The sequence below is a fragment of the Lepidochelys kempii genome, chromosome 9 (genome assembly GCF_965140265.1).
Source record: "Lepidochelys kempii isolate rLepKem1 chromosome 9, rLepKem1.hap2, whole genome shotgun sequence".
NCBI lineage: Eukaryota > Metazoa > Chordata > Testudines > Cheloniidae > Lepidochelys > Lepidochelys kempii.
Window position 1 is genome coordinate 62,953,991 of NC_133264.1, and position 12,794 is coordinate 62,966,784.

Sequence of the window (12,794 nt, forward strand, 5' to 3'; positions counted from 1 at the left end):
GGGGAGTGGGGGGGTGTTGGATGGGGGTGGGAGTTCTGGGAGGCTGGAATGGAGGCAGGGGCCAGGCCACCCCTCGCTGTTTTGGGAGGCATAGCCTCCCCCAGCCTTCCCTACCCAGTCCTCCATACAATTTCTGTACCCAATGTGGCCCTAGGACCAAAAAGTTTGCCCACCCCTGGCTCAGACAAACAAGTTTGGTTACAATTTGCAGGAGATAATGCGGCCCACGTCTTGTTTACAATGTCACCTGAAAGTGAGAACAAGCATTTGTGTGGCACTGTGTAGCCGGCATTGCAAGATATTTACGTGCCAAATGCACTAAAGATTCATATGTCCCTTCATGCTTCAACCACCATTCCAGAATACATGCGTCCATGCTGGTGATGGGTTCTGCTTGATAATGATCCAAAGCAGAGCAGACCGACGCATGTTCATTTTCATCATCTGAGTCAGATGGCACCAGCAGAAGGCTGATTTTCTTTTTTGGTGGTTCGGGTTCTGTAGTTTCTGCATGGGAGTGTTGCTCTTTTAAGACTTCTGATAGCATTCTCCACACATAATCCCCCTCAGATTTTGTAAGGCACTTCAGATTCTTAAATCTTGGGTTGAGTGCTGTGTCTATGCTTAGAAATCTCACATTGGTACCTTCTTTGCTTTTTGTCAAATTTGCTGTGAAAGTGTTCTTAAAAATGAACATGTGCTGGGTCAGCATCCGAGACTGCTATAACATGAAATATATGGCAGAATGCGGGTAAAACAGAACAGGAGGCATACAATTCTTCCCCAAGAAGTTCAGTCACAAATTTAATTAATGCATTTTGTCAAGGTTCCTTCCCCACTCTGAACTCTCGGGCACAGATGTGGGGACCTGCATGAAAGACCCCCTAAGTTTATTCTTACCAGCTTAGGTTAAAAACTTCCCCAAGGTACAAACTGTTTTACCTTTTGTCCTTGAACCTTTATGCTGCCACCACCAAAGTGTCTAACAAAAATAACAGGGGAAGTGCCCACTTGGAAATGTCTCCCCCCCTCCTCAAATATCCCCCCAAGCACTTCACCCCCTTTCCTGGGGAAGGCTTGATAAAAATCCTCACCAATTTGCATAGGTGAACACAGACCCAAACCCTTGGATCTTAAGAACAATGAAAAAGCAATCAGGTTCTTAAAAGAAGAATTGTAATTAAAGAAAAGATAAAAGAATCACCTCTGTAAAATCAGGGTGATAAATACCTTACAGGGTAATCAGATTCAAAACATAGAGAATCCCTCTAGGCAAAACCTTAAGTTACAAAAAGATACAAAAACAGGAATATATATTCCCTCCAGCACAGCTTATTTTATCAGCCATTTAAGCAAAACAGAATCTAACGCATATCTAACTAGATTGCTTACTAACTCTTTACAGGAGTTCTGACCTGCATTCCTGCTCTGGTCCCAGCAAAAGCATCACTCAGACAGAGAGAGGACCCTTTGTTTCTCCCTCCACCCTCCAGCTTTGAAAGTATCTTGTCTCCTCACTCGTCATTTTGGTCAGGTGCCAGCAAGGTTATCCTAGCTTCTTAACCCTTTACAGGTGAAAAGATTTTTCCTCTGGCCAGGAGGGATTTAAAGGTGTTTACCCTTCCCTTTATATTTATGACAGCATTATTTTTTTAACGAGCATCATCAGCATGGAAGCATGTCCTCTGGAATGGTGGCGGAAGCATGAAGGGACATATGAATGTTTAGCATATCTGGCATGTAAATACCTTGCAACGCCGGCTACAAAAGTGCCAGGCAAATGCCTGTTCTCAGTTTCAGGTGACACTGTAAATAAGAAGAAGGCAGCAGTATCTCCTGTGAATGTAAGCAAACTTGTTTGTCTTAGGAATTGGCTAAGAACAAGAAGTAGGACTGAGTAGACCTGTAGGCACTAAAGTTTTACATTGTTTTGTTTTTCAGTAACAAAAAAAAATCTACATTTGTAAATTGCACTTTCACAATAAAGAGATTGCAAGACAGTACTTATGAGGTGAATTGAAAAATACTACTTTTGTTTATCATTTTTACAGTGCAAATACTTCTAATAAAAATAATATAAAGTGAGCACTGTACACTTTGTATTCTGAATTGTAATAGAAATCAATACATTTTAAAATGTAGAAAAAATCCAAAAATATTTAATAAATTTCAGTTGGTATTCTATTGTTTAACAGTGCAATTAATCGCTATTAATTTTTTAATCACAATTAATTTTTTGAGTTAATCGTGTGAGTTAACTGTGATTAATCGATAACCCTAGTTAGAATGGACTGCAAGGGTCATCCAGCCTAATCCCCTGCCAAGATGCAGGATTTGTTGTGTTTAAACCATCCCAGATAGATGGGTATCCAGCCTCCCTTTGAAAACCTCCAGTGAAGGAGCTTCCACAACCCCCCTAGATATCTGTTCCATTGTCCTAGTGTTCTTACAGTTAGGAAGTTTTTCCTGAGATTTGATTTAAATCTACAATGCTGTAGTTTGATGCATTGCCTCTTGCCCTGCCCTCTGTGGCAAGAGAGAACAAATTCTCTCCACCTTTTTTATGGCAGCCATTCAAGTATATGAACACCGCTATAATGTCCTTCCTCCTTAATCTCCTTTATTTCCAAACTAAACATACCCAGGTCCTTCAGTCTTTGCATTCCATCCCTTTGTTCATCTTTGTCATTTGTCCCGGGACCCTTTCCAGTTTCTCTACATTCTATGCAGAGGTGACCCCAACTGGACACAGTATTCCAGCTGAGGCCTAACCAGCCCTGAGTAGAGTGGGACTATCACCTCCCGTGACTTGCATCCTATGTCTCTGTTAATGTAACCTAAAATTGCATTTGCTTTTTTTGCGACAACATTGCATTGCTGCCTCATGGTGAGGTTGTGATCCACTAGAACTCTCAGATCGTTCTCGCTGCCAAGCCAATTGTCCACCACTCTGTATTTGTGCGTCAGGGAAGTGTAACACCTTACATTTGTCTGTTAATTTCATTTTATTGGCTATAGTCCAGTTCTCCAGTTTATCAAGGTCCCTCTGAATTTTAGCTCTAACCTCCAAAGTGTTTGCTTACCCTCCCCCTAGTTTTGTGTCATTTACAACCTTGATCAGTATGCTCTCTATTCCTATATCCAAATAATTAATAAAGATGATAAACAACACCGGCCCCTGAATAGATCCCTGTGGACCCCACTTGAGATTTCCCTCCAATCTGATATCATTTGATTAATGGCTACTCTTTTGTTTGTGGTTATTTAATCAATTATGTATCCACTTAACAGTAGTTCCACCAGACCTGCATATCTCCTGCTAACTTATCAGAATGTTATGTGGGACTGTGTCAAAAACCTGGCTGAAGTCCAGGAATATTATGTCCACTGTATTCTCCCTATCCACCAAACCAATTGCCCTGTCAAAGAAGGGATCAAGCTGATTTGGCATGATTTGTTCTTAGTAAAGCCATGCTGGCTGCTAGTGATCACCCCTTCATCCTCCAGGTATTAGCAAATTGAATGTTTTACACATTGCTTTAGTAGCTTCCCAGGCTGACTGGTCTATGCTTCCCTGGATCCTCCCTTTTCCCCCTCTTAAAGATGTCCACTGTGTTAGCCTTTCTCCAGTCTTCCGGGACCTCTCCTCTCATCCATGCATTTGTAAATATTATTGCCAGTGGTTCCGAGATTTCTTCAGCTAATTCCTTCAGTACCCGCGGGTGAATAGTGTCTGGCCCTGCTGATTTCAATTCATTCAAATTGGTCTGAAGATCTCTGATGTGTTCTTTATTTATCACTATCTAAACCTTTTTCCCTTTATTGTCGGTTGTAACTTTGCGAGGTGTCCAGTCACGTTATTTTTTGTGGGAAGACTGAAGGAAAGTAAACACTGAGCTGCGCTGCCTTCCTATCAGTTATTACAAGCTCAACTTTTCCATTGAGCAGTGGACTCTCACTCTTCCTGGAGCTACTTAACTTCATTGCAAAAAATGTAATAAAACAAGCCATGTTCATTGTGTTGCTACTCGCAAACTCAAAAGGTTCCAGAATGTTTTAAATCAACTAATAAACTAACAAATTGCCTGCTGTCTTAGTTGGGTTATAGATAGAAACTGTAGCCAAATATCTCAGCTAGTATATTGTAAATATACTGTATCTTCTGTAAATAAGTTTGGAAAAGTGTTGTATTAAAACTATTGACCATTTTACTAATCCTCAAATTAAATGTTTTATGATTGTGATCTGTGACTGAAAACCCATGCAACTCTCAAATATCATGAACCTGTGGCAGGTTCCAGGCAGGTTCTGTGCGGAACATCTAAAGCAAACCTGGTTTATGATTATGTAATATAGAAATGTTTTGTTGTGTTATAATTTTTTTGGCTTTTATTTTAAAATACTTTGCTAACTGTTCTATACCCGTACACCCAGTGACAAAGATGCAATATGACCCCATAAGTCAAGAGAATATATTTTATAAAACTCAGTTTTGATCTGTAATGTAAAGGCTGGTAAATGAATTAGGTGGCCATAGGATTCCAAATATGAGTGGGTGTTTGGGATAAGCTAATTCCCTGGAGCTTGCGTGGAGTCATGGGGGCTGAGCTTTGCGTAGCAGCTTTCCAGTACTGAAGTCTTATGCCGGACTAAGCTAACAGTCAGGCTGAACTAGCTGCAGAACAGGTTAGAGACTGGTTTTAGATGTATTAATATTTTGCCTCTTTCTCCCCTGACCCACATTTCCATGCATTTTTCTGGCCTCAGAGCCGGGAGGGAGCAGGCTGTGTGGGCAGCCCAGGCTAGGAGTGAGTGTGCTGGGGAGAGAGGGGCTGGACATATGCACATTTCCTCTATCCATCCTGCAGATTTGTTCTGATGCAGCCTGTTCCATGGACCCAACCATGCTGGGGAACTCCCTTTCTCCTTCTGTGCACCCCATAGAAGTGGCCGGAGAGAACAACTCGGTTATTAATCAATAAAGATTGATTATCAATCTTGCTTCCCTGGGTACTGCTGATCATAGAATATCAGGGTTGGAAGGGACCTCAGGAGGTCATCTAGTCCAACTCCCTGCTCAAAGCAAGACCAATCACCAATTTTTGCTCCAGGTCCCTAACTGGTCCCCTCAACGATTGAACTCACAACCCTGGGTTTAGCAGGCCAATGCTCAAACCACTGAGCTATCCCCCAGTGTGTCAATAGCACCCACTACTGCATGAGAAATAAGAGTTGGAGATGGGCTTTCAAGTGCTTTAACACTTAGTGACCAAAGACATCATAACAACCACTAAATAACTATCCCAGATTTAACATGACGTTTTTTGTTCTATCATCGATTATCTGGGGTTTGGAGAGGGTGGAAATCGTGTGTGAAGATTAGAAATTGCTCTAAAATCTACCTAAAACATCTGGGTGGTTATTCTCTATAGTGCATGTTTAGCAGCTTATTTCCAGATCACAGCCCGTCCTTGTACTTCTAAAGACAATTCCAGGATGTTGTTCTCAGTGGGAGGGAAATACCCGTCTGCTTTGCTATTAATGAAATACAAGGCAGTTCAGATTAAAATGATACGCTCCGTGTCTCAGAAACATACTGATCATGTCAATTTAATTGGTTCATGTCACAGGGCTTGTAAGGGTATGTCTACACTACGGAATAAGGTCGAATTTATAGAAGTCGGTTTTTTAGAAATCGGTTTTATATATTCGAGTGTGTGTGTCCCCACAGAAAATGCTCTAAGTGCATTAAGTGCATTAACTCGGCGGAGCGCTTCCACAGTACCGAGGCTAGAGTCGACTTCCGGAGCATTGCACTGTGGGTAGCTATCCCACAGTTCCCGCAGTCTCCGCTGCCCATTGGAATTCTGGGTTGAGATCCCAATGCCTGATGGGGCTAAAACATTGTCGCGGGTGGTTCTGGGTACATATCGTCAGGCCCCCGTTCCCTCCCTCCCTCTGTGAAAGCAAGGGCAGACAATCGTTTCACGCCTTTTTTCCTGAGTTACCTGTGCAGACGCCATACCACGGCAAGCATGGAGCCCGCTCAGGTAACCGTCACCCTATGACTCCTGGGTGCTGGCAGACACGGTATGGCATTGCTACACAGTAGCAGCAACCCCTTGCCTTGTGGTAGCAGACGGTACAGTACGACTGGTAGCCGTCATCGTCATGTCCGAGGTGCTCCTGGCCACGTCGGCTGGGAGCGCCTGGACAGACATGGGCGCAGGGACTAAATTTGGAGTGACTTGACCAGGTCATTCTCTTTAGTCCTGCAGTCAGTCCTATTGAACCGTCTTATGGTGAGCGGGCAGGCGATACGGACTGCTAGCAGTCGTACTGTACCATCTTCTGCCAGGCAGGCAGGAGATGAGGATTGCTAGCAGTCGTACTGTACCATCTTCTGCCAGGCAGGCAAGAGATGAGGATGGCTAGCAGTCGTACTGTACCATCTTCTGCCGAGCAGCCATGAGATGTGGATGGCATGCAGTCCTTCTGCACCGTCTGCTGCCAGCCAAAGATGTAAAAGATAGATGGAGTGGATCAAAACAAGAAATAGACCAGATTTGATCTGTATTCATTTGCTTCCCCACCTCCCCCGTCTAGGGGACTCATTCTTCTAGGTCACACTGCAGTCACTCACAGAGAAGGTGCAGCGAGATAAATCTAGCCATGTATCAATCAGAGGCCAGGCTAACCTCCTTGTTCCAATAAGAACGATAACTTAGGTGCACCATTTCCTATTGGAACCCTCCGTGAAGTCCTGCCTGAAATACTCCTTGATGTAAAGACACCCCCTTTGTTGATTTTAGCTCCCTGAAGCCAACCCTGTAAGCCGTGTCGTCAGTCGCCCCTCCCTCCGTCAGAGCAACAGCAGACAATCGTTCCGCGACTTTTTTCTGTGCGGACGCCATACCAAGGCAAGCATGGAGGCCGCTCAGCTCACTTTGGCAATTAGGAGCACATTAAAGACCACACGCATTATCCAGCAGTATATGCAGCACCGGAACCTGGCAAAGCAATACCGGGCGAGGAGGCGACGTCAGCGCGGTCACGTGAGTGATCAGGACATGGACACAGATTTCTCTGAAAGCATGGGCCCTGACAATGCATGCATCATGGTGCTAATGGGGCAGGTTCATGCTGTGGAATGCCGATTCTGGGCTTGGGAAACAAGCACAGACTGGTGGGACCACATAGTGTTGCAGGTCTGGGACGATTCCCAGTGGCTGCGAAACTTTCGCATGCGTAAGGGCACTTTCATGGAACTTTGTGACTTGCTTTCCCCTGCCCTGAGGCGCATGAATACCAAGATGAGAGCAGCCCTCACAGTTGAGAAGCAAGTGGCAATAGCCCTGTGGAAGCTTGCAACGCCAGACAGCTACCGGTCAGTTGGGAATCAATTTGGAGTGGGCAAATCTACTGTGGGGGCTGCTGTGATGCAAGTAGCCCACGCAATCAAAGATCTGCTGATATCAAGGGTAGTGACCCTGGGAAATGTGCAGGTCATAGTGGATGGCTTTGCTGCAATGGGATTCCCTAACTGTGGTGGGGCCATAGACGGAACCCATATCCCTATCTTGGCACCGGAGCACCAAGCCGCCGAGTACATAAACCACAAGGGGTACTTTTCGATAGTGCTGCAAGCTCTGGTGGATCACAAGGGATGTTTCACCAACATCAACGTGGGATGGCCGGGAAAGGTGCATGATGCTCGCATCTTCAGGAACTCTGGTCTGTTTCAAAAGCTGCAGGAAGGGACTTTATTCCCAGACCACAAAATAACTGTTGGGGATGTTGAAATGCCTATAGTTATCCTTGGGGACCCAGCCTACCCCTTAATGCCATGGCTCATGAAGCCGTACACAGGCAGCCTGGAGAGTAGTCAGAAGCTGTTCAACTACAGGCTGAGCAAGTGCAGAATGGTGGTAGAGTGTGCATTTGGACGTTTAAAGGCGCGCTGGCGCAGTTTACTGACTTGCTTAGACCTCAGCGAAACCAATATTCCCACTGTTATTACTGCTTGCTGTGTGCTCCACAATATCTGTGAGAGTAAGGGGGAGACGTTTATGGCGGGGTGGGAGGTTGAGGCAAATCGCCTAGCTGCTGGTTACGCGCAGCCAGACACCAGGGCGGTTAGAAGAGCACAGGAGGGCGCGGTACGCATCAGAGAAGCTTTGAAAACCAGTTTCATGACTGGCCAGGCTACGGTGTGAAAGTTCTGTTTGTTTCTCCTTGATGAAACCCCTTGCCCCTTGGTTCACTCTACTTCCCTGTAAGCTAACCACCCTCCCCTCCTCCCTTCAATCACCGCTTGCAGAGGCAATAAAGTCATTGTTGCTTCACATTCATGCATTCTTTATTCATTCATCACACAAATAGGGGGATGACTACCAAGGTAGCCCAGGAGGGGTGGTGGAGGAGGGAAGGAAAATGCCACACAGCACTTTAAGCACAGCACTTTAAAAGTTTACAACTTTAAAATTTATTGAATGCCAGCCTTCTTTTTTTTGGGCAATCCTCTGTGGTGGAGTGGCTGATTGGCCGGAGGCCCCCTCACCGCGTTCTTGGTCGTCTGGGTGTTGAGGCTATGGAACTTGGGGAGGAAGGCGGTTGGTTACAGAGGGGCTGCAGTGGCAGTCTGTGCTCCAGTTGCCTTTGCTGCAGCTCAGCCATACACTGGAGCATACTGGTTTGGTCCTGCAGCAGCCTCAGCATTGAATCCTGCCTCCTCTCATCATGCTGCCGCCACATTTGAGCTTCAGCCCTGTCTTCAGCCTGCCACTTACTCTCTTCAGCCCGCCACTTACTCTCTTCAGCCCGCCACCTCTCCTCCCGGTCATTTTGTGCTTTCCTGCACTCTGACATTATTTGCCTCCACGCATTCGTCTGTGCTCTGTCAGTGTGGGAGGACAGCATGAGCTCAGAGAACATTTCATCGCGAGTGCGTTTTTTTTTCTTTCTAAGCTTCACTAGCCTCTGGGAAGGAGAAGATCCTGTGATCATTGAAACACATGCAGCTGGTGGAGAAAAAAAAAGGGACAGCGGTATTTAAAAAGACACATTTTATAAAACAGTGGCTACACTCTTTCAGGGTAAACCTTGCTGTTAACATTACATACATAGCACATGTGCTTTCGTTACAAGGTCGCATTTTACCTCCCCCCACCGCGTGACTACCCCCTCAACCTTCCCCCCTCCCTGTGGCTAACAGCAGGGAACATTTCTGTTCAGCCACAGGCAAACAGCCCAGCAGGAACGGGCACCTCTGAGTGTCCCCTGAAGAAAAGCACCCTATTTCAACCAGGTGACCATGATGTTATCTCACTCTCCTGAGGATAACACAGAGAGATAAAGAACGGATGTTGTTTAAATGCCAGCAAACATACACTGCAATGCTTTGTTCTACAATGATTCCCGAGTACGTGCTACTGGCCTGGAGTGGTAAAGTGTCCTACCATGGAGGACACAATAAGGCTGCCCTCCCCAGAAACCTTTTGCAAAGGCTTTGGAAGTACATCCAGGAGAGCCACGAATGCCAGGGCAAATTAATCATTAAACATGCTTGCTTTTAAACCATGTATAGTATTTTAAAAGGTACACTCACCGGAGGTCCCTTCTCTGCCTGCCGGGTCTAAGAGGCAGCTTTGGGTGGGTTCGGGGGGGACTGGCTCCAGGTCCAGGGTGAGAAACAGTTCCTGGCTGTCGGGAAAACCGGTTTCTCCACTTGCTTGCTGTGAGCTATCATCTTCTTCGTCCCCATAACCTGCTTCTGCGTTGCCTCCATCTCCATTGAAGGAGTCAAACAACACAGCTGGGGTAGTGGTGGCTGAACCCCCTAAAACGGCATGCAGCTCATCATAGAAGCGGCATGTTTGGGGCTCTGACCCGGAGCGGCCGTTCACCTCTCTGGTTTTCTGGTAGGCTTGCCTCAGCTCCTTAAGTTTCCCACGGCACTGCTTCGGGTCTCTGTTATGGCCTCTGTCCTTCATGCCCTGGGAGATTTTGACAAAGGTTTTGGCATTTTGAAAACTGGAACGGAGTTCTGATAGCACAGATTCCTCTCCCCATACAGCGATCAGATTCCGTACCTCCCGTTCGGTCCATGCTGGAGCTCTTTTGCGATTCTGGGACTCCATCATGGTCACCTCTGCTGATGAGCTCTGCATGGTCACCTGCAGCTTGCCACGCTGGCCAAACAGGAAATGAGATGCAAAAGTTCGTGGTTCTTTTCCTGTCTACCTGGCCAGTGCATCTGAGTTGAGAGTGCTGTCCAGAGCGGTCACAATGGAGCACTCTGGGATAGCTCCCGGAGGCCAATACCGTTGAATTGTATCCACAGTACCCCAAATTCGACCCAGCAAGGCCGATTTAAGCACTAATCCACTTGTCAGGGGTGGAGTAAGGAAATCGATTTTAAGAGCCCTTTAAGTCGAAAAAAAGAGCTTCATTGTGTGGACGGGTGCAGGTTTACACCGATTTAATGCTGCTAAATTCGACCTAAAGTCCTAGTGTAGACCAGGGCTTATTCTCCAACAGAGGCGGAGAATCTTATTCTCTCATAAGAGAAAGTCCATTATTAAATAGATCTAGTGTATACCTGGCAATAGGGTTATCTGAGAGGAAGGATGGCCCAGGGGCTGGGCACTGAGCTGGGTTCAAGTCCCCTCTCTGCCACAGACTTGTGTGACCTGCAGCAGGTCACTTATCCTCTCTGTCTCAGTTCCCTACCTCCGAAAAGGGCCCAGACTTGAGGTGGCTGGTAGTGTTGGTATTAAAGGCAGGGAACTGACAGAAATCCACTAGGTGCTGGAAACAGGAGGTGAGGAACAGGGTTCTGCATGCTGTGGTTGGGCTTGTTTTGCCATGGCACAAATGTTTAAATATTAAACAGAAATCCATCTGTTTCCCTCTATCCGCACAAAGAAACTAAACATGTGAAAAAAGCTTTCACAACTGGCATTTGTCAAACGTTTCCAAGATCCAATCCTTCCCTGAAAAAATACCATTCAGCCAGATCTGGTACACTAATTGAGGAAACCAGATGTGAGCAGCAAATTCCCACGGTAACAGATCAGAACAGCAGCTCCTCTTAACATTAGCTATTGAACTGATCTATTATGGTGGCCTTATGTGATGATCACGAACTAAACCAGATCTAACAGTGTCAGATTTGGGGACTTTATGCAAACATAATCCGATGAGGTACAGTATGGACATTTGCCAGTCCACATGATGAATCAGTATACATCTATATTTCATGAAAAAAACTTTGTATTAGAGACACAGTAATGCAGCCTCATCCCCCAACACACACGCGGAGAATAATATAAACCTACAGTTCAACAATTGCATTGCTTCAGTTTTGAAAATAATCTCTTATCGACATACAGATTAAATAGATCAATTAATTCCGTTTCAAAGACACAATTTAACATTGAAAACCGGCATATGGCTATCGCTCAGAAAAGCACTCTATTTCAACCAGGTGACCATGAATTATATCTCACTCTCCTGAGGATAACACAGAGAGATAAAGAACGGATGTTGTTTGAATGCCAGCAAACATACACTGCAATGCTTTGTTCTACAATGATTCCCGAGTACGTGTTACTGGCCTGGAGTGGTAAAGTGTCCTACCATGAAGGACGCAATAAGGCTGCCCTCCCCAGAAACCTTTTGCAAAGGCTTTAGGACTACATCTAGGAGAACCGCGAATGCCAGGGCAAAGTAATCCTTTCACATGCTTGCTTTTAAACCATGTATAGTATTTTAAAAGGTACACTCACCAGAGGTCCCTTCTCTGCCTGCTGGGTCCAGGAGGCAGCCTTGGGTGGGTTCGGGGGGTACTGGCTCCAGGTCCAGGGTGAGAAACAGTTCCTGGCTGTCGGGAAAACCGGTTTCTCCGCTTGCTTGCTGTGAGCTATCTACAACCTCATCATCATCATCATCTTCTTCGTCCCCAAAACCTGCTTCTGTATTGCCTCCATCTCCATTGAAGGAGTCAAACAACACGGCTCGGGTAGTGGTGGCTGAACCCCCTAAAATGGCATGCAGCTCATCATAGAAGTGGCATGTTTGGGGCTCTGACCCAGAGCGGCCGTTCGCCTCTCTGGTTTTCTGGTAGGCTTGTCTCAGCTCCTTCAGTTTCATGCGGCACTGCTTCGGGTCCCTGTTATGGCCTGTGTCCTTCATGCCCTGGGAGATTTTGACAAAGGTTTTGGCATTTCGAAAACTGGAACAGAGTTCTGATAGCACGGATTCCTCTCCCCAAACAGCGATCAGATCCCATACCTCCCGTTCGGTCCATACTGGAGCTCTTTTGCGATTCTGGGACTCCATCATGGTCACCTGTGCTGATGAGCTCTGCATGGTCACCTGCAGCTTGCCACGCTGGCCAAACAGGAAATGAGATGCAAAAGTTCGCGGTTCTTTTCCTGTCTACCTGGCCAGTGCATCTGAGTTGAGAGTGCTGTCCAGAGCGGTCATAATGGAGCACTCTGGGATAGCTCCCGGAGGCCAATACCATCGAATTGTGTCCACAGTACCCCAAATTCGAGCCGGCAACGTCGATTTAAGCGCTAATCCACTTGTCGGGGTGGAGTAAGGAAATCGATTTTAAGAGCCCTTTAAGTCGAAATAAAGGGCTTCATTGTGTGGACAGGTGCAGGTTTACATCGATTTAACGCTGCTAAATTCGACCTAAAGTCCTAGTGTAGACCAGGGCTTAGTCTCAGGAGGCGTGTGTGTGGGGGGTACTTGGAGCTCTGGTGGGCAGCGGGTCAGAAGGGGTG

General features: G+C 46.1%; 2 protein-coding genes across 4 annotated transcripts in view; one reads left to right on the forward strand and one right to left on the reverse strand.

Annotated features, from left to right (window-relative positions):
• LOC140917585 (hepatic and glial cell adhesion molecule-like) overlaps window positions 1–12,794 on the forward strand; it is a 41,188-nt gene that overhangs the window by 20,670 nt on the left and 7,724 nt on the right. Inside the window, exon 7 of one of the 2 annotated variants that reach the window (XM_073360718.1) lies at window positions 6,813–7,152. The exons of the other annotated variant lie outside the window; for it this stretch is intronic. Coding sequence (XP_073216819.1) covers window positions 6,813–6,820 — 8 coding nt within the window. The 3' untranslated portion in view covers window positions 6,821–7,152. Of the gene's footprint in view, window positions 1–6,812; window positions 7,153–12,794 lie in introns of those variants that run through there. 2 annotated transcript variants of the gene reach the window in all.
• The window catches only part of LOC140917584 (cell adhesion molecule CEACAM15-like), a 63,818-nt gene that overhangs the window by 7,509 nt on the left and 43,515 nt on the right, over window positions 1–12,794 (reverse strand). The window lies entirely within an intron of this gene.